The sequence below is a fragment of the Abramis brama genome (assembly GCF_963993115.1).
Source record: "Abramis brama genome assembly, chromosome: 17".
NCBI lineage: Eukaryota > Metazoa > Chordata > Actinopteri > Cypriniformes > Leuciscidae > Abramis > Abramis brama.
Window position 1 is genome coordinate 31,765,205 of NC_139979.1, and position 22,073 is coordinate 31,787,277.

The following is a 22,073-nucleotide window of genomic DNA, read 5'->3' on the forward strand; positions in this document are numbered from 1 at the left end:
CTGCTAGAGCAGGTTGAGCAGCGAGCTCATTGGCTACTGATACAGCAGGAACCAATCAGCTGTGCTGTAGAGAATGATGTGATTGCAAGCAGATTGAGTTGGGATTGACCTATAAGCCAGCACCATCTAGAGTTTCATGACAGAACTTTGTAATTAAACTGGAAATGATGATTTTCGATTAGACCAATATAAAAATGCACTATAAATAAATGACACTGACATTTAAAAATTTTCAGTGTATTCTATACATGGTAAGCCCCCCCCCCCCCCCCCCCCCCCAAAAAAAAACATAACATCATTAAGCTGTAAATGTAAATCACTGCATGTGTTTTATGACACAGACATGCCTGCTTCTATAGACTGTATGTCAAGCTTCTCGTCTGCATCTCGTGCCTCTATCCAGACATATTATTCATACCAACTGAATAATTTATGCTGTTGATGAGGCTTTGTTTCACAATGAATCATCAAAGTCAGATGCTCTCAATGAGTTCGCCAAGTGAGATTCCTTGCCAAGTTCCAGTGGGCTTTGCGCAATGACAATCAGGTCCTTTATTCCACAAATGTCAGTTCCCATTCACAAAGACAACGCATTTCACATGGCCAAATCACGCTGCTAAACACACTGAGCCATTGAAAACGGTGTCATCTTCTACAGATCATTGGATTACATTTATGTTTACACTTTATTTTGATGATCCCCTTTAGGCATTCTGTTGACATTCATGCAAAGTTACTTATAGTCAATATAATGTCAAAGGGAACCATCAAAATAAAGTGTTACCAGCTTTATATGTTACATTTCCATCTTCAGTGCTTTTAGACTGTGATCCAATTTGATTTGTTTTTCAGTTCATTTCATTGATATGATTGTCATAAAGCGTATTACAGCTTCACCATTTGTGTAACAAAATTCATTAAAAGTTATTTAAATATATTATCTTTTCCAGTTGATCCATGTGTTAATTAAAAAAAAAGTTAATCTTTCTAGTAAAGATAATTGCAATAATATTCAATGAGCAATTTCTCACTGGTGATTTCTCTTTTGTTTGGATGGGAATAGGCATTGTGGGAAAATGCTGCAGATGTCACTGAGCCTTTGGACCTGAACTGGGGAGCGGCTCTTTCTTTGTCTTTATGGCATTCTTCAGTTCTTCATTTGTGTTAACAGGGTCAAATATGTTGTGCTTGGGGAAAGAGTTGTAAAAGAATGTCCAATACCAATGTTGTAATACATTACGTATTATTAACATAAGGCATTAGTCGTGCGATACGTTTGTACTGCGGCCAACACAAATACTTTTCTAACAAATCACTAACAATGTAACCAAGGGCCCTTTCCTCACAACTTAGTCTTGCTGGGTTATAAAAGCCAACAACATCAATAACACATGCCTATTCTCTTCTTTGTTCTTCCTTGCCTCAAAACGTGGAAAATCACAGGAAAGATCCTGCGGTGAAGCATCTGCTGGGAAAATATGTTTCCATGTCCCAAAAAAATCAGGCTGCATGAAACTGTTATGAACGGACATGAACACTGTAACCACATCAAGATCCTCTGTTTGTCTTACTAACACATAGGGTTTTTTTCAACCTTCAACGTAGTTTTATTTCCCAGGTTTTGTTTGTTTGTTTGTTTCAGAGTTATTATCGTTAACTAAAACTAAAACCATTAAAAAACAACAACAACAACAACAACAACAACAACAACAAAAAAAAAAACATTTAACGGTAGTTACATTTTAACTGAAATAAAATAATAAAAGCATTGTTTCATTTCATTTAGTTTAATTTGAAGTATTAAAATAACTAAAACTAATACATAAAAATAATAAAAACTGTATAGACATATTTTTTAAATAATTATTAAAGTGACAAAAACACACAACAAATTGTAATCAAATTTAAAGTGAAAACATAAAAACCAAACTAAATTCAAAATATGAACAAAAACTATAATACCTTTAATGACCTATAATGGTACATTAAAAATACCTTGTACACTTTTCACCATGAATGAATATGAAAATGGCATATCAGTTTTTCCATAAATCATGACAATCATGTTTACATTCTGCCACGACCAAACATTTAGCCCCATAAACTTTTTTTTCTTTTCTTTTTTTTTTCCTGAAAAGTTAGCATACTTGCTTACCAAGGAGCCAACAGCATCAGATTGGTTTATCGAAACATTAAATACATAACATGAGAAAATACAACAGGAAACAGAACACGCATACCGTTATATGACACGCTAGATTCACACAAACAAGCTTTGTTGCTATGTGAACAGTGATGCTGTTGTGTGAGGATTCTGAGCATGCGCAGACGATCAGAGCTCCCTCACTGGTCGGTGTGCGCTCACCTCACACGTGCGTATGCAGAGAGACGTCAGGAGACAGGAGATGTCCTTCAAAAAACTAACAGAGACAAACTGCATCTTGTGCGCATTTCAGTATTCGATTTTAACTCTGTTTTTAATCTGGAATGGACATATTTGTATAACTGTGTTTTGATAGGTATTTATCATTCATGCCAAAGACTTTGCCCTTACAGCACCTGAGAGCACAGACCACCGGAGATGGACACAACTCGTCTCGCTTTCAATTCATCAGTGTGAATATGAATTGGTCGCACAACAGGTTGTTGAACTGGAATGACACGAAGAATTCAAAGAAATTCAAGATTCACATAACAAAGGAATTTTAATAGTCCACAAGATTACAGATATGACAACAATTTTAAATAATTAACAATTCCATCTTATTCTCCTCTTCTTTCATTTTATTTGATGGAATGAAAAAAAGTCTATCCATCATCACACCTCATATTCATATATGGGTCTCATATTCATGAAACACAAGCAGAATTAACTTTTGGGTTGCACTTTATTTTACTGTATATGTGTAGTTAAAGTGTACCTAAAAAAGTACTGGGTAATATAAGGTAACTACATGGGTTAAGGTTAGGTTTAGGGGTAGGCTCAGGGTTAGTACTAGTTATTACCTAGTTAGAAAGTAATTGAATAGTATTTACATGGGGAACAGGACTGCAATAAGTGCTACCATTTTTTGTGCAAATCTTTCAGTTATGTTGACATACATTTTCAGATTCATGAAAGTGTTCCTCATTGATGCGTAACTTAGTCACTATGAAATCAAAATTGACAATTCTAATTTTTTAGGGAATATAGTGTTTATTATAAATTAATTATCCATGCACAATGTTATATTTTTCAAATTCATCTGCTCTTGTAATCTTTCATCAGAATAAGATCCCCTCCCTCTTGTAGCATTTCTTCTCTTCTCTGATGATGAGGGCGGGGCAACCTGTCACTCACACGAGATCAGCCAATAACAAACCACAACCATCCAATTAATTCCACATAGACTAAATCAAGCCCCGCCCAACAATTTTTCTGGTTCCAGATGCCATTTGACTCGGATATACGTCACATTAGGGAAGCAAAGACTTTAACACATTTAACTAATCAAATCTGAGGTTTACGAAGTGTTTGTGTATCGGAAAGGCACATAATAAGTGCAAATTTCTCTGTCTGAATTTACTTCTTTTTTTTTACATTTTTTTTTGTGTGTATATATATATATATATATATATATATATATATATATATATATATAAAGATACAACGTATATACAGTGTAACCCACACCCAGGTCACACTTATATTGATGATGATGTGGTTATGACGGGCTGGACTGATCTACTCTGCTGTGGATGGAAGAAGACAGTGGCCCTGGTTTGTGGTTTTAATAGTGTTTTCCACCCTCTAGTGGTCACTTTGAAGGTGACTTGACTTGACTTGATATAAAAAGAAGAGTATGAGAAGTAATGTGAAAAATTCTGAAAAAGGCCTCAGGTTGTTCCCGCGGTGCATGTGTTTCACTTGTTCTCCAGCCAAAAATCAATAATAAAAAAATGACTGCATTCTGAAACTTTATCACTGGCAATGGGAAACTAGATTCTGACATTTTAATATTTGACACTTGTCACCATACTATATTATTATGTAGACGAAATACTCCAAGGCACTCATGTGGTAAGTAAACAGCCTTTTATGAACTGGGCTAAATCATTAAAACCAGTTAAAAACTACATTACATTCTACATTATTGTTTGATTTTAATTTAGTTCATTTTGTTAGGTGTAGTTGTTACCTTTATGTTTTTTTTGTTTGTTTTTTTACAGGTGAAATTACAGTACTGTTCGATATATATTCTCTGAAAAGTCTTAATATCTAAAACAAGTTTGCCTATCAGGGAAATTGGTCTTGTTTTTAAACCCGGTAAAGCCTGACATATTAAATAATTTATATATATATAATAATACGTTGGAATAGTTTATTGGGCCTTCAGACAAAATCTTTTTAAAAAATGTTGAATTTATGGCACAAATAGTATAATATAAAGAGAATATGGAGCTCAAAAAGCTCAGTTTTATTCAAGACGCCAAAAATTAGCAATTTGGTGCAGTTTCTGGTATTTATATGACCAAAAAGTAAGATGAAATTCTGATGCTTTTAATGGAAATCAATGAGATCTTTATAACAGTACAGCGACTACTTACATGCACATGAATATCAGTTGTCACTCTATATCTGCCAATATTATGTCTTAGTTAGATGATATAAATGCTTAGCTTTATGATGAAAACTGTAGCTTTAATAATGCAATACAATACAATGTTGATTGAGAGATGAATCATATCGCATACACACATTTTAACATGATTTTTCTGAACATGATGTATGGATAATCAAGTGAACGTTGCTACAGTACAGTGAATGTTCATCTTGAAATATTACTAACAATATCAAAGTTATTCTTACATTTACTTTATAAAAATCATGATCTCACAGCACAAATATATTTGTAACACAACATGAAAAAAAAGTATAAACTATTAATTATCATATGAAGCACTACATCCACTGTTATATAGTCCATAGAGGCTGATTCTTGCCATTCCATTAGTATCATGGCATTTCAAAAAAGATTTGTCATGGCAAAAATGTATGCCACACACACTTGAAGCCCTATTTTAACAATGTCCCACTTTCCAAACACCAAAAGGCCAAAGATCATCCCAGCAGTGGTTGCTATTGTTCCTCCCCATGAGGATGATTTCACAGCTAAAGCTGCAGCTCCTCCCATGGCCACACCAGCCGCTCCAGCCGCCCCACACAAAGCCCCCGCCGTACCACCTACTCCCAGCATCAGCGCCAACGCTTCAACTATCTTCAAAACAACCACTGCAACTACAGACGCCCACACTATCACCTTTCCTCCGGCCTCTCGTGCCATCGGACCCCCGACTGTTGCACCTAAACAAACCTGACACACTTCTGACACGAAGAATCCTGCAGACACTGCCTGTACGGAGGATGTGTGTGTCATCCAGATGCTAATATTCTCCCTGCTTATGTTTTGTCCTGCCCTTCGCATTTTTACAGACATGCCTGCCACCTCCTGTCCGGCATGAACAGTCAGCACAGCAATGGCAAATGTGGCAAACATTGCCATGCATCCTGTGAACATCCAAAAGCTCATACGCCGTGACCTCATGAGCCAAAACGACATGCTCAACACCAACACTAACAGGACGACAAAAACAAATCTGTAATCTCCAAACCCAAAGATGCCAAAGCCAGTGGTCACGAATGCAGTCACGGTCATCGGAATGCCAGAGAATGCAAGAAACTCCATGTATTTGTCCACCGCTTTGAGCAGCCGTTGTCGAGAAGTCCTTTTCTGCATTTCCAGTTCAACGCCCTGTCTCTTAATTTCTACTCTTTCTCTTTGTTGGCTCTTCCAAGCCTCTAGATCTTCCTCTTTCAGTTCCTCCATCTTGCTGGCAATGATCCGCTGTTCCATTTCCATTGCTGCTCGCTCTCTTAGATCGACTTCCATAGCAAATAGTTTTACTTGTTCTTTCCTGTTAAGTTCAGTAAAAATTCCACAGAATTCCCATTCCGTGCATGTAAACTTCACCAAGATGTACATGAATAGTTTTAAGACTGTGAAAATCCCCAATGCCCAAAGCAGGCTGACCATCCCGTAGCTCATGCTCAGTTTTTCAATGACGGCCCCTAGTGTTGCCCCGCTTGAGGTTGTGGTGATGCCCGCGGCCAGTCCTGCGGATGCCCATCTCTCACTCTTCCTCACTCTTAAAAGAAACAAGGCCACAGAAGCGGCTCCGACGACCCCCGTTACCACCGCTGTCATCGATGTGATGAGCGCAGTAGTTCCTAGAAGCGAGCCCAGTCCCAGAGCCCCAACACTCTTAATGCCAGATACGACGGGTTTCAGATGGGTTCCTGAGATGATCCCGGTCATAATCTGATTCACTGGCACCTCCATGGCTCCCAGCGTACTTCCAGCCACTGATCCAAGCACAAAGCTAATGGCATACTCCATTAATGGGCTCTTGGTCTCTGGAAAAAAGTGAAGTACCATCTGTTACAAGTTATTAACATCAAGTCAATAACAGAAAACAATAATGGTGACCTTTTTTTTTTTTTACCAAAAAGCTAAAGTGTGTGTCACTAAATGGAATAAACACAGCATTTTTTTGGACCACAAACCAAATTTCTCTGCTTTTTGTCCCATTTTTAAACTTGGTTCCACGCCTTAAAGTCACAATGAAATGACATATTTTTTTCCACCATACTGTGATGTACATCCGAGATTGTGATTCACAAAAGAAAATGCAAGCGGGGCTTGGTTATATCCATTGGTTGTTTATTGGCTGGAGGCAGATCTGAATGCAAGTTTGCTGTTGATTGTAAGAAAGGGGCGGGGTTTAAACAGACTAAATGATTGGAGAAGTCCTGCATACATCACCAGAGAGAAGTCTGATATTTCACTGGAAGATCCAGTTATGACATTTAGATTAAGAATTACGAGGTCAAAAATAGTACAAATTTAACCCATTTGCCTACAGATGAATACTTTACAAAAAAAAATCAATAGCATGCATGCATCTAGAAAATAGAAAGGGTGAATTATCTGGTGACTAAGTTTTTGTATTAAATTTAATTTGATCAGCTAAATGGAATGTTAGTTCAAAATTTACTTTTTTTGAATATATTTTCCAGAGGAAAGAGTGTTGACTGAAACATGTCGAGCCAGTTTAACCAGGTGCCATACAACATGATGGTGTGTGTATTGTGTCAACAGGCAGGTTGTAGTTAAATATGAATGTGACAACATAGGTTTTAACTTCAGTCAACAAAACTGTTTTCCTTAATACAACTGAAGTAACAATATCTCCTTCTATACTTTTCCAACCATTTGCTGTCCACTGCACTCTAAATACACTCTATTCACACTTTAATTATGTGACATTCATCACATTATACAGAAATGTCAAGTCATTGTCAGTGATTGTCAGTTTAGATTAAATGTTTGTAAATCAGAATTGCACAAAACAATTAATTTATTTTTTTAAATTGCCGTCTTTATGCCTAATATTTTCTACCTGTAGAAGGGTATGTGACACATGTAACATGTCCATTCATTTTTTTATTTTAAGATTTTTTTTGTCAATATTTAGATATAAGTCCATGCATTCTCAATTATGCAGTTTTATAACAAATACATGCATAATAAATATCTAAGAATTAACAAGATAGTACACAAAACTAGTTTTAGATGGAATTTAGCATATCACACCAGAGGACATTTCAGCTTTCTAAAAATATTCCATGTTAATTATACCCAAATATCTATTTCAGAATTGAACAATGGTAAGGAAAAACAACACTGCACATATTATAATATGTAATCTATCCAACCTGCCATACCTCATCAAAGTCTTCAATAACATCTCTGACCTCCAAGTTTTATAACTATTTTTCACCATTGTTAAATGTTAATCGGGTTTTGTCTTACTCTGCTGTGATGGCACCATGGTGATTGGGGCAAACAGGTAAAGTCCTTCCGCTTGAGTGTGTAGATATCACTCGCTCCGACTCTCTCCTTTCCTTCAGTGCAGCTGAGACAGCAGCTCCTTTGCTGACAGCTCTGTATGTGTGTGTGTGTGGTAATACCAGTCATTTTTGACCTTGTGGGGACATTTTTTTTTTTTTTTTGGTTCCCATGAGAAGAGAAAGAGAGAAAAAAAAAACAGCCATCATACTAAATTATTATTATTATTATTATTTTGAATATGTAAAATTGCAGATAGCTTTTTGTAATGGGTAAAGTACCTAAGGGAAGAATATACAGCTTGTTCAGTAAGCCATTGTGTCTATGGAAAGTTCCCATAAAATGTGTGTGTGTGTGTGTGTGTGTGTGTGTGTGTGTGTGTGTGTGTGTGTGTGTGTGTGTCTGTGTCCTAGTAAACCCTACATTTTGGGGACAAAAAGATGCCAATAACCAAAATCCTTGTCCTTGTGGGGAGATTTGTTTGGTCCCCATGAGGAAAAAAAGCTTATAAATCATACTAATTGATTTTTTTGAAAATGTAAAAATGCAGATGGGTAGGTTTAGGTTTAGGTATAAGGTGGTAGAATATACAGTTTGTACAGTAATTAATATGTCTATGGAAATTCCCCATACAATAAAGTTACCGGTGTGTCCTTGATGAATGTTTGTGTATGGGCTTCCTTAATTCCTGGTTTCCTCTCAGGAGTCGTAATTTTATCTAACTATCTTTTTTTCTTTGCAACGTCGCCTTTATTTTATTTTTATTTTTTTATTATTTTTTTTTTTATTGGGGGTTTGTGATGTTCTGTCAACGTTACACGAAGAAAACGTCAAAACTAAATAGATGCGGAACCTTTCCTGAGCGCCTCTTGTTTCACACGGACTGTTTAGAGAGTACTCGTAAATATCAGTAAAGATGGCGACGCTCGTGAAGAAGCCACATGTCGTTGTTGAAGATGGAAATGGTGAGAAATTGTACTTTTACAGTCAAATCATAATATAGCACACATAGCATGTCCTTTTCATAGGATACGTATTATTAATCGTCAATCAAACGACCGTTCTTGACTCAAACTGGAACTCAAAAAGGAGTGATTCAAACTCGTTTACAGTAGATTGTACAGTATTTAGAATATACAATCATCCTCTTTGCAATATATTTAGTGACATGTTGGACAGCTGACTTGTCTTTGCTAAAAAGCTTTTATTTTTAATCTCAATGGATTACATTTAAACTGGCTAGAATTACACAGTTTGGGGTCATTCTAACTTTACGTACATACAACATGTGACTGCAAATGCCCTCAACTAACTTCATAGGGTGCATCCTGAGATGCTGTTAACATGCAATTCATATATTTGAATTATATAACAAATTTCAAGCATTTAAGCCTTTTGATCAAGAGATTCTGAAGATTCAGTCATTTGTGATTAACATTGCACTCCTTGTGTCTAACATTTGGTACATTTTAAAATTAAGCAGAAACTGCTTGAACATAAACTGTGATGCCTTAACTATGTATGAAATTGATGTTGCATTGAATTTATTTTTCTGTCTTTCTGTGATCTGGATGTTCAGATGAAGAGTATGGAGTTTCTGATGACAGCATCAGTAATGATGGAGAGAGTGGACCAAGAAGTGATCAGGAGGGATCCGATGGGGGAAGTGATGTAGAAGACAGCGGTGATCAGGATGGAAAGAGTGAAGAAGAACAGAATGATGCTGAGGAAAATCCCAACGCTGGATGGGCCGAGGCCATGGCCAAAATCCTGGGGAAAAAAACGCCAGACAGCAAACCCAGCATCCTCCTGAAGAACAAGGAGCTGGACAAGATCAAGGAGAAGGAGAAGAAAGAGCGCCTTGAAAAAAAGAAACAGGTGAACTTAACATTGGGTATAATTTGACCTTTGGCAAAACTGGGCTTTACCAAATCTCACATGAATTTTAAAAAATTTGTGAACTGAATGTTGGTAATCAAACAGTTGACGACACCCTTTGACTTCCATAGTATTTTGTTCCTACTGTGGAAATCAATGGCTACCGTCAACTGTTTGATTACCAAAATTCTTCAGACACAGTCAAGTGAAATAAGTAAACTAAGTGTACAAAACTGTTAATCACTATGGTACTAAAAACACTTTTAGTACCATAAATTTCAAAATAAATTTATGGAAATTTATTCGTTTCATTAATTTATCTTGGAGCAAATGTAGATGTTGCTTAATGATGTTCTACATGTTCAGTTGTGAATAATGGCTGCATAGTTTTATGCTCAGTATGAACTTCTAAACATTTGAAGTAAGATTTAAAAAGGCTGAAAAACACCCGTTTTCTTCATTGCATTGGAGAGGTGTTAAAAGGCACATCACATCAGAACATGTTTTTATACATATATAATGTACAGATTGATAAGAAACGAACATGGGAGAATATGTGCCGAGAGAAGCCTGATGTGGTTCGAGACCGAGAGCATGAGAGGAACCTACAAAGAGTTGCTACCAGGTGAAACCTCATTCAGTTCCCCTTTACCAACACTATTGTGATTAGCCAAGCAATTTATGACCTCTTGTGCTATTTTCAGTTTAATGTAGTTCACTGTGTCTTTGTGTGATGCCTTTAGAGGTGTGGTGCAGTTGTTCAATGCGCTGAAGAAACATCAGAAGAATGTGGATGAAAAGATGAAGGAAGTTGGTGGTTCAGAGAGAAAGAAATCTAAAGTTCTGTCCACCGTGTCCAAGAAGGACTTCATTGATGTACTTCGAGGAGCAGATGTGGCTCACGCGTCGACCATGAAGAAGGAGAAAGTGGTGAGATTACTGTACTTTCCCCATACACTTGCTCTCTCTCTCTTTCTTCCTTTTTACATGGCACATTTTCCTTGCTTCAAGTCAACATGGTCAAAATGTACTCTATTTACCAGTGTAACCTAAAACAAAATCAATTTAATTAAAATATAAATATTATATGAAAAAATAGATATTATGTTTTTAACTGAAATAAGATTAAGTTGAAGTACTAAAAATACCAAAACTGAAATAAAAAGTAAATTCAAGATAAATGTAAAATGTTTCATAAAACTCAAACTAATAAAAATAAATATTCTTTTCCATTCAGCAATACGCATGATGGAAATAAAATCAGATGTGAATGCCATTTTATGTTCATTTTATAATAACAGCATTGTCATTCAGTGTAGATTTACGGTAAACAAATTATTAACCATTGCCACAAAAAATTGTTTTGCTCCTTTGGTCAAAAGGTGTCTCGAAGATCTTCACATCACGTCCTTAATCACAGTCTTTGGCATTTAATGTTTTTTTTTTACTCGTCCTCATTATTACTGAATATTTAGGTTACATAGAATGAGTTGTGAGCAGCATGTATACTTTGAAGTCAAGAAATGCATTGTTCTTTTTAAGGATGTCCCGAGCTGATATCAAGGATCGGTATCGGGGCCGATTAAGTTTTTTTTTTTTTTTTTTTTTTTACTGATCGTTATCCGCTATCCTGAGCCCGATCTTTATTTTAATGTCAGGTGTCATGCAGTAGGTGGCGTTATGCACCTTCAAGTGGGTTTGCTAACGGCCATCAAAAGAAGCTCAAATGTGTGTGCGTGATGCTCGAGAACGTCATGCATGTTCGAGCTTCCATGTTTTGCATATTTGATGCGCACTTTTGTAGCAAAACACTTGAAAGTCTTTTATGTATTGTTTATTTATATCTGCAGTCTGACTGTCTGATCTTCTAATGAACTTGAAGTGTGCATCAAGCACATGGAAAATGCAAGTATCGGGACTCACTCTTGGCAGACACTCTATATTCAGTGACTCCGATCGAATCGGGGGCACAAAAAACTTGATCAGGACATCCAGTTCTTTTGCTTTTCTTAAAGTCCCCCTGTAGTCAATAATTGTATCCCTTAACTCAACTTTGATCACCAAAATTATATTTAAACTAGTGCAAAATGCCTGTGCAAAATCAGTTTTTGTGTGTGTTTTTAGTAATTGTTGGTTTGGTGCCCGTGAAAGAGACTGTGAACGCATTGAATTCAGGGAGCAGGCTAGGTTACTACAAATGATGGCTGTGGATAAACTATAATATTCAGAAGTAAACAGTGTAGCTGACAGTGTTTATGTATACCACAACCTTCTAAGTGCTAGTGCAAAATGCCTGTGCAAAATTTGTTTTTGAGTGTGTTTTTAGTAATTGTTGGTTTGGTGTGTTTGAGTGCTCATTGTTACAATTACACAGCAAAAGTTCAGTGACATTTTATTTGTGCATGGTAGAACGCACACAGTGAACTCTGAGAAAACGCTACGCTTGAGCAAACAGTTTGTGAATAGGCAACTACAAATGATGCCCGTGAAAGAGACTGTGAACACATTGAATAGGATATGTTTAGTTGGTGAATAGCATAGGCTACTATTACACAGTAGCGATAACTTTAAGCGCACCAGAATGAAATCTAATATTCAGAAGTAAACAGCATAGCTGACTTACAGATTCAGTTAACATCCACAAATGAATAAGCGCGTCAATTCAGGGAGCAGTGCAAAGTGCCCGTGCAAAATCAGTTTTTGTGAGCTGATCGCCGTCAAAAAAGTTCAGGAGATATTTCTTAGCGATGGCTGATTTCAACAGTTTCAATATGATAGCATTTTGAAAAAAAAAGTGTCATGAATTTATTGCATTTTTGGGGAAAAATAATCCGTTTTTATAATAGATCTTTGAAAATCCAAATCTGGATTTTAATTTTTTATGTTATTATAACCTAAAGATGCTATGTGAAAGTTTGAAACAGAAAATAGTGGTTTTCATCTTGCCACTTTCTTGGTAAAGAAAACACATTTTTACTCAAATTAATCAAAATGGATTTATCACGTTCTGGAACCAAACTATAATATTCAGAAGTAAACAGTGTAGCTGACTGAGTGTTTATTTTTAAACCACAACCTTCTTGGGGCTTCTTTGACCGATACAACCCTCTAATGTCAGGATGTTTATTTTTAAACCACAACCTTTTAAAAATGATATATTTAACGATATCTTTAGCATTTCTCATCCAAACAACGTCAAACTTGGCACTGCACTTACTCGTGCCTGTAGGGAGACACCTGTCGAATTTGAAATCCATCGGACTAACGGTTCGAGAGATATGCAGTTAACAGACACACACACAGACAGACACACACACAGACAGACAGACGTTTCTGTAATTTATAGATGTTTTTTTTTTTCCTTGAAAAACGAATTCTTAATGCCTTAAAATAGCTTTAATGTAACTCTGCACCCTTGCCTCATATAGTGTACACGGTTCAATGAATATGCAAATGAGCCCCGCCTCCACTCACTCACTCAGCTCAGAGATCCACTCGTTGACGATCACACGTTGATCTGATTGGTTACAAGGTAGTTTGTGACGTCAGAAACACCAGCGATTTCAAAGCGTGTTTTTGAGACTGTCTTTGGTTCACTGCAGTTTTAAGGAGAAAATACTCAGCAATGGTGTCGACTTGTGAATTTACACATGGTTTGTCTTAAAGCTTATTAAAAACACCACATAGACATATAAACAACATTATATCTTGATTTTTCTCCACAGTGGGACTTTAATTTCACTCATTGGGGCTGTTTACACCTGGCCACTTCATGCGTTTTCTCAGATCGGATAGCTATCTGATCGTGAAAAGACCAGGTGTAAATGCCCTCCGAAACGCATTCGAGACGGATTTGAATCCGATCGCTCAAACCACTTCAGGAGGAGGTCTGAGTCGCATTCCAGACGAAACTGGACAAGTGTAAATGCATCTGGTTGTTGAAACCATATATGTAAATTGTACTCCTCCCAAAAATGCTAAAAAAATAAACGTGTAAGAGCGTGTTATAGGCTAACATGCAAACTATCGCAAATCAAAGTGAAAGTAAGTCGCAGACGCTTAACACACAATCATCATCATTAAAAGTAAAGAAACAAAATGATCTTCCAGGGCTGTTGCTGCTCTCTCTTATTGCTGTCTTTGATTTAGAAATTTTAGCTGATGATCAATAAAATGCAGCTCATATCTGTTGCTTTCGGTGACGTGAACTCCATTAAATCTGCATATAGCGCGGGAATTGAAGATCGGATTTAAATCCGTTTCGCAAAAACACATTTATGCGTTTTCTCAGATCGGATCGCTATCTGATTTATCAAAACGATTCCATTTACACCTGGTCACAGGTGTAAATGGAATCATTTTGATAAATCAGATAGCTATCCGATCTGAGAAAACGCATGAAGTGGCCAGGTGTAAACAGCCCCATTGTGTCCACTTGCTGGCACTGTTTACATTACAGGCCTTTTTGAATTCATTCATGTGTGTGATTTATGAGACTTGATTCTTCTAACTTGTTCTCTTGATTGATCGTAGCGGCCTGCAGAGGTGAAGGTGGAGAATCCATCCTGGAGCGTGTTAAAGGACGATTTCATGATGGGCGCATCCATGAAGGACTGGGATAAAGAGAGTGATGAAGAGGACAGACATGAGCCTTCTGAAGACTACAGCAGTGAATCGGACTGATCCATGTGCATCGTGTAGTGCATGCATACATACATGCATACAAGTCTATTTCCAGACCCTGCGCACAGAGAGAGAAGACTCGACATTACCCAGAGTTCTCAGAGGGTGGATTAATGATACTGGAGTAGGGAAAGACACTCATCTGTGATGTTGCCCTGATCTCCTAGTAAAACTGGGTTTTTTTCTGAGTGCATTGATAAGTGCTGCAGGTTTAGCCAAACTTCAGCACTCTATTTCTGTATATAGTCATTTATATCAGTGTTTTCTTTTTGCTAATAAATAATTTCTGTCATGATTTCTGTTGTTTTTTATATTGGTGCAGTATATCATGTTGCAGATAAAGTGAGCTGTACGGAGAATCAAATATTCAAATCAAAGACCAATCCAAATATTGCGATTTACAATTTAAGAAAAAAAGTATTAACACTTTATTAAGTGTTTATAATGTCATGTTCTTTTTGCCTTATTTTGGTAAAAATGTGTAAGATACTGCGTTCTAAAGTAACATTTCCATGCTTTCGACAGGCAAGAACTCACTTGCACGTAACGTTGTTCAGCACAACCATGTTTATCCTTGCTGCTTGCGAACGAGGGATTCTCTTTAACGCTGTGTGGTTTTGTTCTTGGTTTGAGGATATGTCGTCATGCAACTTGTCCATTATTGGCCTAGCTTCTATCATTTGATGAATTTATGCACAAGTACTGTATAGTTAATTTGATGCTGAGCCCTTAACAACAGAAACCATGGGTGCTTTTCATTTCTTATAGTGCATCCTCATTTCCTTTCCTAGCTTTCTCCCGTCTCGTCTCCACCCCTCGTAGGGTGCACGAAAAGAAAATGAGGAATCGAAGGAAATCTTATTTGTATATTGGAATATTCTTGATCATGCGAGCGTCACTTAAAAGCATCTTCAGCTGCGCTTAAGGGATCTGTAAAAGTTTGGTTATTTAAGAAATTCATAATAATAAAGCAAGATGCCCTTTTGAAATATGTGAGATGTAGTGTTTATTTAAACTGAAGAGGTAAAATAGTTGTTAAAATTATTGTGACGTGAAGGGAGAGGAGAATTTATACATGCATTGGATACACCTGTGTATCTTCACTTATAGCTCATTTGGAAGCTTCCTCACTCTTTGCAGTGCAATTAGAGAATCGAGATGTTCTTCAAGATTGGTAATTTTGATCCGTTTCTTGGTCACAGGCTGGAGGACGGAGGAGCAAGTAATCAAGGAAGCATCAATTTGAGAATTGAAAAGCACCCTATGTTGTTGGGCAAAGTTAAGTTCATAGACCGTTAAACAGATGTCCAATCTTGGACTTGGAGGCCCAACTTTACCCAACACAGCTGACTGGTAGGGTGCTTCTCATTTCTTATTTGTGCAGCCTTGTTTCATTCACTCACTTCTAAACCTCCCTCGCTCCTCATGTCTAAACTCCTCCCCCTTAGGATGCGAAGGAAGGATACACCCATGTATCCTCACTCATGACTCCTCAGGATGCTTCCTCGCTCCTCATTCCCAGCCTCCTCGCGGTGCAATTAGAGCATTGAGATATCCTTCAAGTTCAACCAGCTTCCAGATCATGAGCTGGAGGAAGGAGGAAACGAGGAAGCATCAATGTGAGTATTGAGAAGCACCGAAGTGTCTAGTAAAGGTCCAGAAGACCTTGATTACTTTGGTTCAGGTGTGTTTAATAAGGGTTGGAGCTAAGCTCTGCAGGACAGTGGACCTCCAGGAGCAGAATAATCCTGATTTAGGTACTTTAAATCTGATTGTTACATTAAGTGTGAAATATGTAGTTCATCACATCTCACAAAGTCTCGAAATACTTCTTGGATCACTGTGACCTTAGTAAGGGGGTTTAATTCTGCTTATGAAGGGCCTATGTTCTGCACATTCAGCTCCAACTTCCCCCAACACACCAGCCTAGAAGCTTCTAGTAATCATGAAGATCTTGATTAGCTGGTTCAAGAGTTTGATTAGGTTTGCAGCTGGATAGTGGCCCTTCAGAAGTAAGGTTGGACACCATTGGCTTTAGTGATGCTTTAGTTGACCACAGGGAGGCGCTGCTGTCAAAGTAGTTCAGTGCTCATCCGCTGGTTTGACTCTCTGACCTCTATGAGAAGCCGGTTCTGTACATGCAATCTTAACTCCTAATGAATTCATACTTTCCATCATGATATGGGCCATATGGTGTATTCTATTCTCTTCAGCTCATTAGGATTGTAGGATGTAATAAAACAGGCCCTTTTAGCAGAAGTGCACTGTTGGCCTCTCTGATTGGAGGATTGCCAGGAGTTGACCTTTGACCTTTAAGGGTGCAGTCTTGCTGGAATGACAGTTGTGCTGATTCTAGACTTTCTTTTCTTTATCTCTCTCAGTCCAGCTATGTGTACACACCCAGTTGAGATATATTTACCCAGTGTCTGAGAGGGTACGCTATCACCCTCAGAGGAGCACTTCATTTTGGCCAACGTAAAAGGTCCATTTGTCACGACAACACTGTGACCTGCCACTCAGGAATGCCCGCCCTATCCAGGGCATGTTGACAGAGCGCCCTAGAAAGGGTCAAGCTCCTCTGTTGCTCCCTTACTCATCTTTTCATAGTTGTCAATTGCCTGTATCACAAAACCTCTTCCTCATTTCATCAGCTTGCTTGAGTCAAAGCAAGTGATTGTGAGAACTATCAGGTGGACCATGCAGAAGAAACAAATTGTGCAATTTTCTACACTTAATTTGATTTGGCTTATTCCTTAACATCCTTAACCTTTTTCTCCCTCGGTCTTACATCTGTCTTTGTTGGTACTGATTTAGTGATAACATCTGGTTTACAGCAGTTGGTAGGGCTGTCGGTGGGGTTCTGAAGGCCTGTCATTCCTGATAGATTACTGGAGTGTGGGCCGGGTACAAAAGGCTTTGGCAAATGATGATTTTTTTAAGCATAAGCTCAAGGAATGGGAGAGTAAATCAAGCAGGTGCTTTGAGGGAGCCTGCCGTTACTTGTTCCACACAGAGAATCTGCCTCGGCCCTGTGATCCAACCTCCCCAAAATGGGTTATCAGCTAGATGTTTATGCACTGATGCAACAGCTGGGCCTGCTTTCTCATTCCTTATCAGTTGTCTGTGTCATAACAGTAGTAATAACATAAGCTACTATTTGCAATTTTTTTTTTTTTTGGACTATACATAATGAAGCAAGATAACAGTTCAGATTAGATGGGTGGTTTTATACTAAGACTTCTCTGTCTCATTTCATTGAATTTATAAAGGCTATAAATATAAACTGCACCACACTGCAGAATAATAAAGTCAATATTGTATGCCTGAAACCTTAATGCTGTTTGTCTGATGATGGATATCCTACATGAAGACAGTGAAATATGAATGATAATTTTGTTGTGTTTAAAAAATAAATAAATAAATCAACCCTGTTACCATGATTTTGTACTGTAAACAACTGATAACACGAGCGTTTTTACGCAGCTGAAATAGCCTGTGCCACTTTGGCTTTTCGACATATTTTTCATGCTATATTTTGTGGTTTACTTTGACTTTCTATTGGGGAGGTTCAAATTAGGGAGGCCAGTCCCCCTGTCTGGTTTTGCCAGAGCTAAAGTAGCCTACCCAGCCCGTGGGCGTTAGGACCTGGCCGCAGTGCTGAAGCGAAACGACACGCTGAGATATTTACACTGAAGTGCTCGGTAAACCCGCGCGCTGACGAATCTCCCGGTCTCACCGTGATGACCACAACCACGTGGTAAGTCAGTCCTATATAAATCTCTCTCTCCAGCCGGCTGCCTTCAGATGTGCATGTGTGTGCTGGCACAGGGACTGTTGTTTTCCACCAGAAGGAATGGAGGCGTGAGTAAACTGAAAAGGAAATCGCTTTTACCTGCTCTTACAGTAATTTACCCCATCAGTCCGTACTCTTTTCTGTTCCACGACTTTAGGACGCGTGAGACGGGTAGAGCTTTATTTTCTTCAGCATCTGCCGGTGCCAAACGCGCAAACCTGTGCGTCAGAGGAGAGGCAATGCGACTTGCGGAGTGAGCAGAGGCTTTTCCTGGACCTCCACATCTTCTCATAGAGTGAGGGCGAGTGGGAGGCGTGATTGCGCGGCGGTTTGGAGAGAGTTCGCGGCGCTCTGATGCGGTGGAAGTGCGCGCAAAAAGCCCGCAGGCGACGCGTCTGTCATCAACAACTGCATCAACAGAGCTCTGAGAAGCAGAAACTTTTGATGGCCGAAACAATAACTGTTTTAGTGCCCCGTGCTTTTGTGCACTCACTATGAAGTGATTTGGAATGAAGATCTTAGTTTCTCACCAGAATATAACGGATCTGACAGACCATTTCATGTTGGCACCTCGGATGGATTTGCAGGTACAATAAAAAGAGAGAGAGAGAGACGTTTGCCATTAATAATAGTGCGCAAAGTTTGAAGTTGGCAAAATATATTTTATTGAAATGATTGGGCTTCTGCGTGACTTAATTCATTAATTAGAATTTTCAGACTCGCTTCTGGTACAAACAAAAGCACAAAATGAACTTGTACGTCTTGAGTCTTCTTCTGACCTTGGATTTAGCCACAGTGGCCGTCAGTTTATCCACATGCAGCACTCTGGACATGAACCAGTTCAAAAAGAAGCGGATCGAGGCCATCCGCGGTCAGATCCTCAGTAAACTCAAGCTGAGCAGTCCTCCTGAGATCTACCCCGAGCCCGAGGAGGTGTCCCGGGACATCATCGCCATCTATAACAGCACACGGGACCTGCTTCAGGAGAAAGCCAACGAGCGCGCGGCCACCTGCGAGAGACAGCGCAGCGAGGAGGAGTACTACGCCAAAGAAGTGCACAAGATAGACATGCAGCCCTACTACCCTGCCGAGAGTGAGTGTTTCAAACCTGTTTCTGGGGTGGGGTTGGGCAACTTGTGATTTAAAGCAGTAGGTTCAAACCTCGTCATCACTGTTCATTGGGAGTGTAAGTCCAGTAGTGTAAATAGGATCTTATGGGCCCCAGTGCAATAACACTTGATGGGCTCCCCCACCCCCACCCTCCGTCAGCCCAAATGAAAGAATGCAAATAGGAATACATGTAAACAGTCTTATTCAATCAATGTTTGTAATATGCAAATCATCTCAAAGCACTTTTTTAACTATCAAAGTACCAACTAGCACAGGATAATTTAGTGTCTTTGTGGTATTTTATTGAGTTTTAGCATAATTTCGCTTTGGATAATATGTATAAATGTAATATGTGTGAGAGCTTACAAAATTTAAAATGGGCATTTACTCAGTTACCACAATCTTTTAACATTGTGGCTGGTGGTTTCGGCTGTCCCGGCACCCCAGATCTACAGGTCCCTCCACCCGCATCGCAGATAGTGGCGCCACTGTTTAAATCACTTTCGATATAAGAACCAGCTCTTCCGTGCTAAAAATGATCATTGTGATGGTTTATGCTCTGCATGTCGTTCCCCTATAATCCATAACTCTTGTAGATCTGGTTTATGGTTTATTTTCTTCTTTATGAGATTTGTATTTTAAAATTTCCTACATAATTGAAAAGAAAAAAAATGCTGCTTGATGGTTATAGCCTGGAGTACTCCGTTATTGTTGTCTAACGTGAACCTCATGTAAAGTGGGATTATTTTACTTTGCTAACTATTGCCAGATTCTTGACTACATTCTAAATGACTAGTTTGTCATTTAGTTCACATTAGAGGTTCAGTCCCACTGGAATAACCAGGCTCCTTTTTCAAGCACACAGTGGCAATGCGGGTTTAAATCAACAGGCTTTCAGTTGCAGTGCAGATTTAACCACTGAGCCACAGTCACCACATCACAGGCTATAGTGTGGTGTCTCCTGATCAATATTTGTGCAGCTGTAGTGAGGACCGTCAACGCTCCTGCAACATCTTTACATTATTTACGCAAATTAGCTGGGCTGAGCAATCATTTGAAAGGATATTTCATGTTCTCTTTTAGCAACTAGAATGTTATCCTCATTCCTTCCCCCCCATTACACACACACACACACACACACACCACGTTTGAATAATGCTTCTCAGTGAACCGAAATACTACCCCACTGTGTCTTGAAAGTCAGTCCTATTTAAGCAAATCAATGCTTTTAAATGTCCTTATTGTACCATTAATTATGTAATTGTTTTGAGTTCCTGGATCAAATGTGAGTATACAGCATAAAAAGCTAAATAAATGAGGAGATATTTAATGCCCCGAGGTATATTTTGGATTAAATGTTATTCTTGGCTCTGCCGGCTGTATAAATACTCCAAATATGAATAGAGATGGCCCAGTGCCAGCCCCAGTCAGTTTACAGGATATAAATAATCCCGTGTCAACAATCAGAGAAACGGCGCTGATTATTTTAGAATTGAACTTTGGCAATCTGCACTTTGAGATTGTGGGTTAGATCACAATGGCTCTGCTCCAAAACCTGAGCTGCCTACGTAGTTCGCATTTGAAGGCATCATAGGCACGCTCCATTGGATGAAGTATAATATGCATCACTTTTTGTAATCGAATTCAATGGTTTGAGCTGTTTTTTTGTTTTTTTTTATACACCAAATGCATCAAATCCACTTTGTTCACTCTTGAAATGAACTTTTGCCTGTATGGTGATTAGATTCACTGTTTTGGATGTCTGCCTTGAACTTGAGCATGCGAGTACAGAATGGCTTGTCTGGTTTGTGATGTGAGTTGTCTGCGACAGGTTTAAAGCAGTATCATATGTGTCCCTACTGGGTATTGAAATCACAGAATGCTTGCGACGAGCTCAAGCGAAGCAAAACAGAAATGTTGATTAGGGTATAACAGGGCTAACCTTAAGGAAAATGTACTTTCCAATTCTCAATTTAAATTGTCATTCTTTTTAAGAATGCATAAAATATTATATTTTAAAAAAAGTAGAGATTCTGAAAGCTTTGCAGTATAACAATACATATATTTTATTATATGATGATTAATATTATTTTTTAATATGATCGTTTCATTACAAAGATGGTGTTCATCTCTAAGCTGGACACCCAACCTAATAAATGATATTTAACTTCTGAATCTAACCATATCATGATAACAAATGGAAAAGTCAGACAGCTATTTATTATCATGTTAATTATTGTGCCTTTCACCCCAACAGCAGGGACGCCTTTTACCCTAAATACCAAACTTTTGCATAGTCTTCAGTTATTGTAAATGTGCTGATTTAATTACTTGAACAAAACTGAAAATCATTAACAAGACCTTTGTCTCAAAACATATGTTCAGTAATTATATCAATTCTCATTTGCTACATAAATTTACAACAATTTAAGGTTTCACTTTATTTTGATGGTCCTTTAACACATTCTGTTGACTATAGCTCTCAGTATTAGTAGACTGGTAGGGTTAAGGTTAGAATAAGCTGACATGTAGTTGCCAAGTTACTTATAGTCAGTAGAATGTGTGTTGAGGAGCATCAAAATGAAGTGTTAGCAGATATTGAGCAGTCTACTAATACTCTAATGAAAGTTAGTTGACATGTAGTTGCAAAATTACTTATT

The 22,073-nt window shown here is 38.2% G+C and overlaps 3 protein-coding genes across 4 annotated transcripts in view; 2 read left to right on the forward strand and 1 right to left on the reverse strand.

Annotated features, from left to right (window-relative positions):
* Positions 1-4,426: 4,426 nt before the first annotated feature.
* On the reverse strand, positions 4,427-8,012 carry LOC311067525 (uncharacterized protein). Its single transcript, XM_084089433.1, has 2 exons — positions 7,914-8,012; positions 4,427-6,454 (listed from the first exon to the last, which is right to left on the reverse strand). The coding sequence occupies exons 1-2, from the start codon at positions 7,930-7,932 to the stop codon at positions 5,007-5,009; spliced, it is 1,467 nt and encodes a 488-aa protein (XP_083945559.1). The 5' UTR covers positions 7,933-8,012; the 3' UTR covers positions 4,427-5,006.
* Positions 8,013-8,798: 786 nt separating this feature from the next.
* rrp15 (ribosomal RNA processing 15 homolog) lies at positions 8,799-14,805 on the forward strand. Its single transcript, XM_084088352.1, has 5 exons — positions 8,799-8,914; positions 9,529-9,827; positions 10,355-10,452; positions 10,571-10,757; positions 14,361-14,805. The coding sequence occupies exons 1-5, from the start codon at positions 8,866-8,868 to the stop codon at positions 14,508-14,510; spliced, it is 783 nt and encodes a 260-aa protein (XP_083944478.1). The 5' UTR covers positions 8,799-8,865; the 3' UTR covers positions 14,511-14,805.
* A 3,311-nt stretch (positions 14,806-18,116) lies between these two features.
* tgfb2 (transforming growth factor, beta 2) overlaps positions 18,117-22,073 on the forward strand; it is a 40,334-nt gene continuing 36,377 nt past the window's right edge. Inside the window, exons 1-2 of one of the 2 annotated variants that reach the window (XM_084088836.1) lie at positions 18,117-18,267; positions 18,461-19,396. In XM_084088836.1, coding sequence (XP_083944962.1) covers positions 19,051-19,396 — 346 coding nt within the window. In that variant the 5' untranslated portion in view covers positions 18,117-18,267; positions 18,461-19,050. Of the gene's footprint in view, positions 18,268-18,308; positions 18,372-18,460; positions 19,397-22,073 lie in introns of those variants that run through there. The other variant, XM_084088835.1, reaches the window with a different exon arrangement.

Bases quoted from the DNA above. Each gene is read 5' to 3' on its own strand.
- rrp15 (XM_084088352.1), top strand. From the start codon at position 8,866: ATGGCGACGCTCGTGAAGAAGCCACATGTCGTTGTTGAAGATGGAAAT. The intron at 8,915-9,528 runs GTGAGAAATTGT...CTGGATGTTCAG, and splicing joins CGTTGTTGAAGATGGAAATG to ATGAAGAGTATGGAGTTTCT. The intron at 9,828-10,354 runs GTGAACTTAACA...TATAATGTACAG, and splicing joins GCCTTGAAAAAAAGAAACAG to ATTGATAAGAAACGAACATG.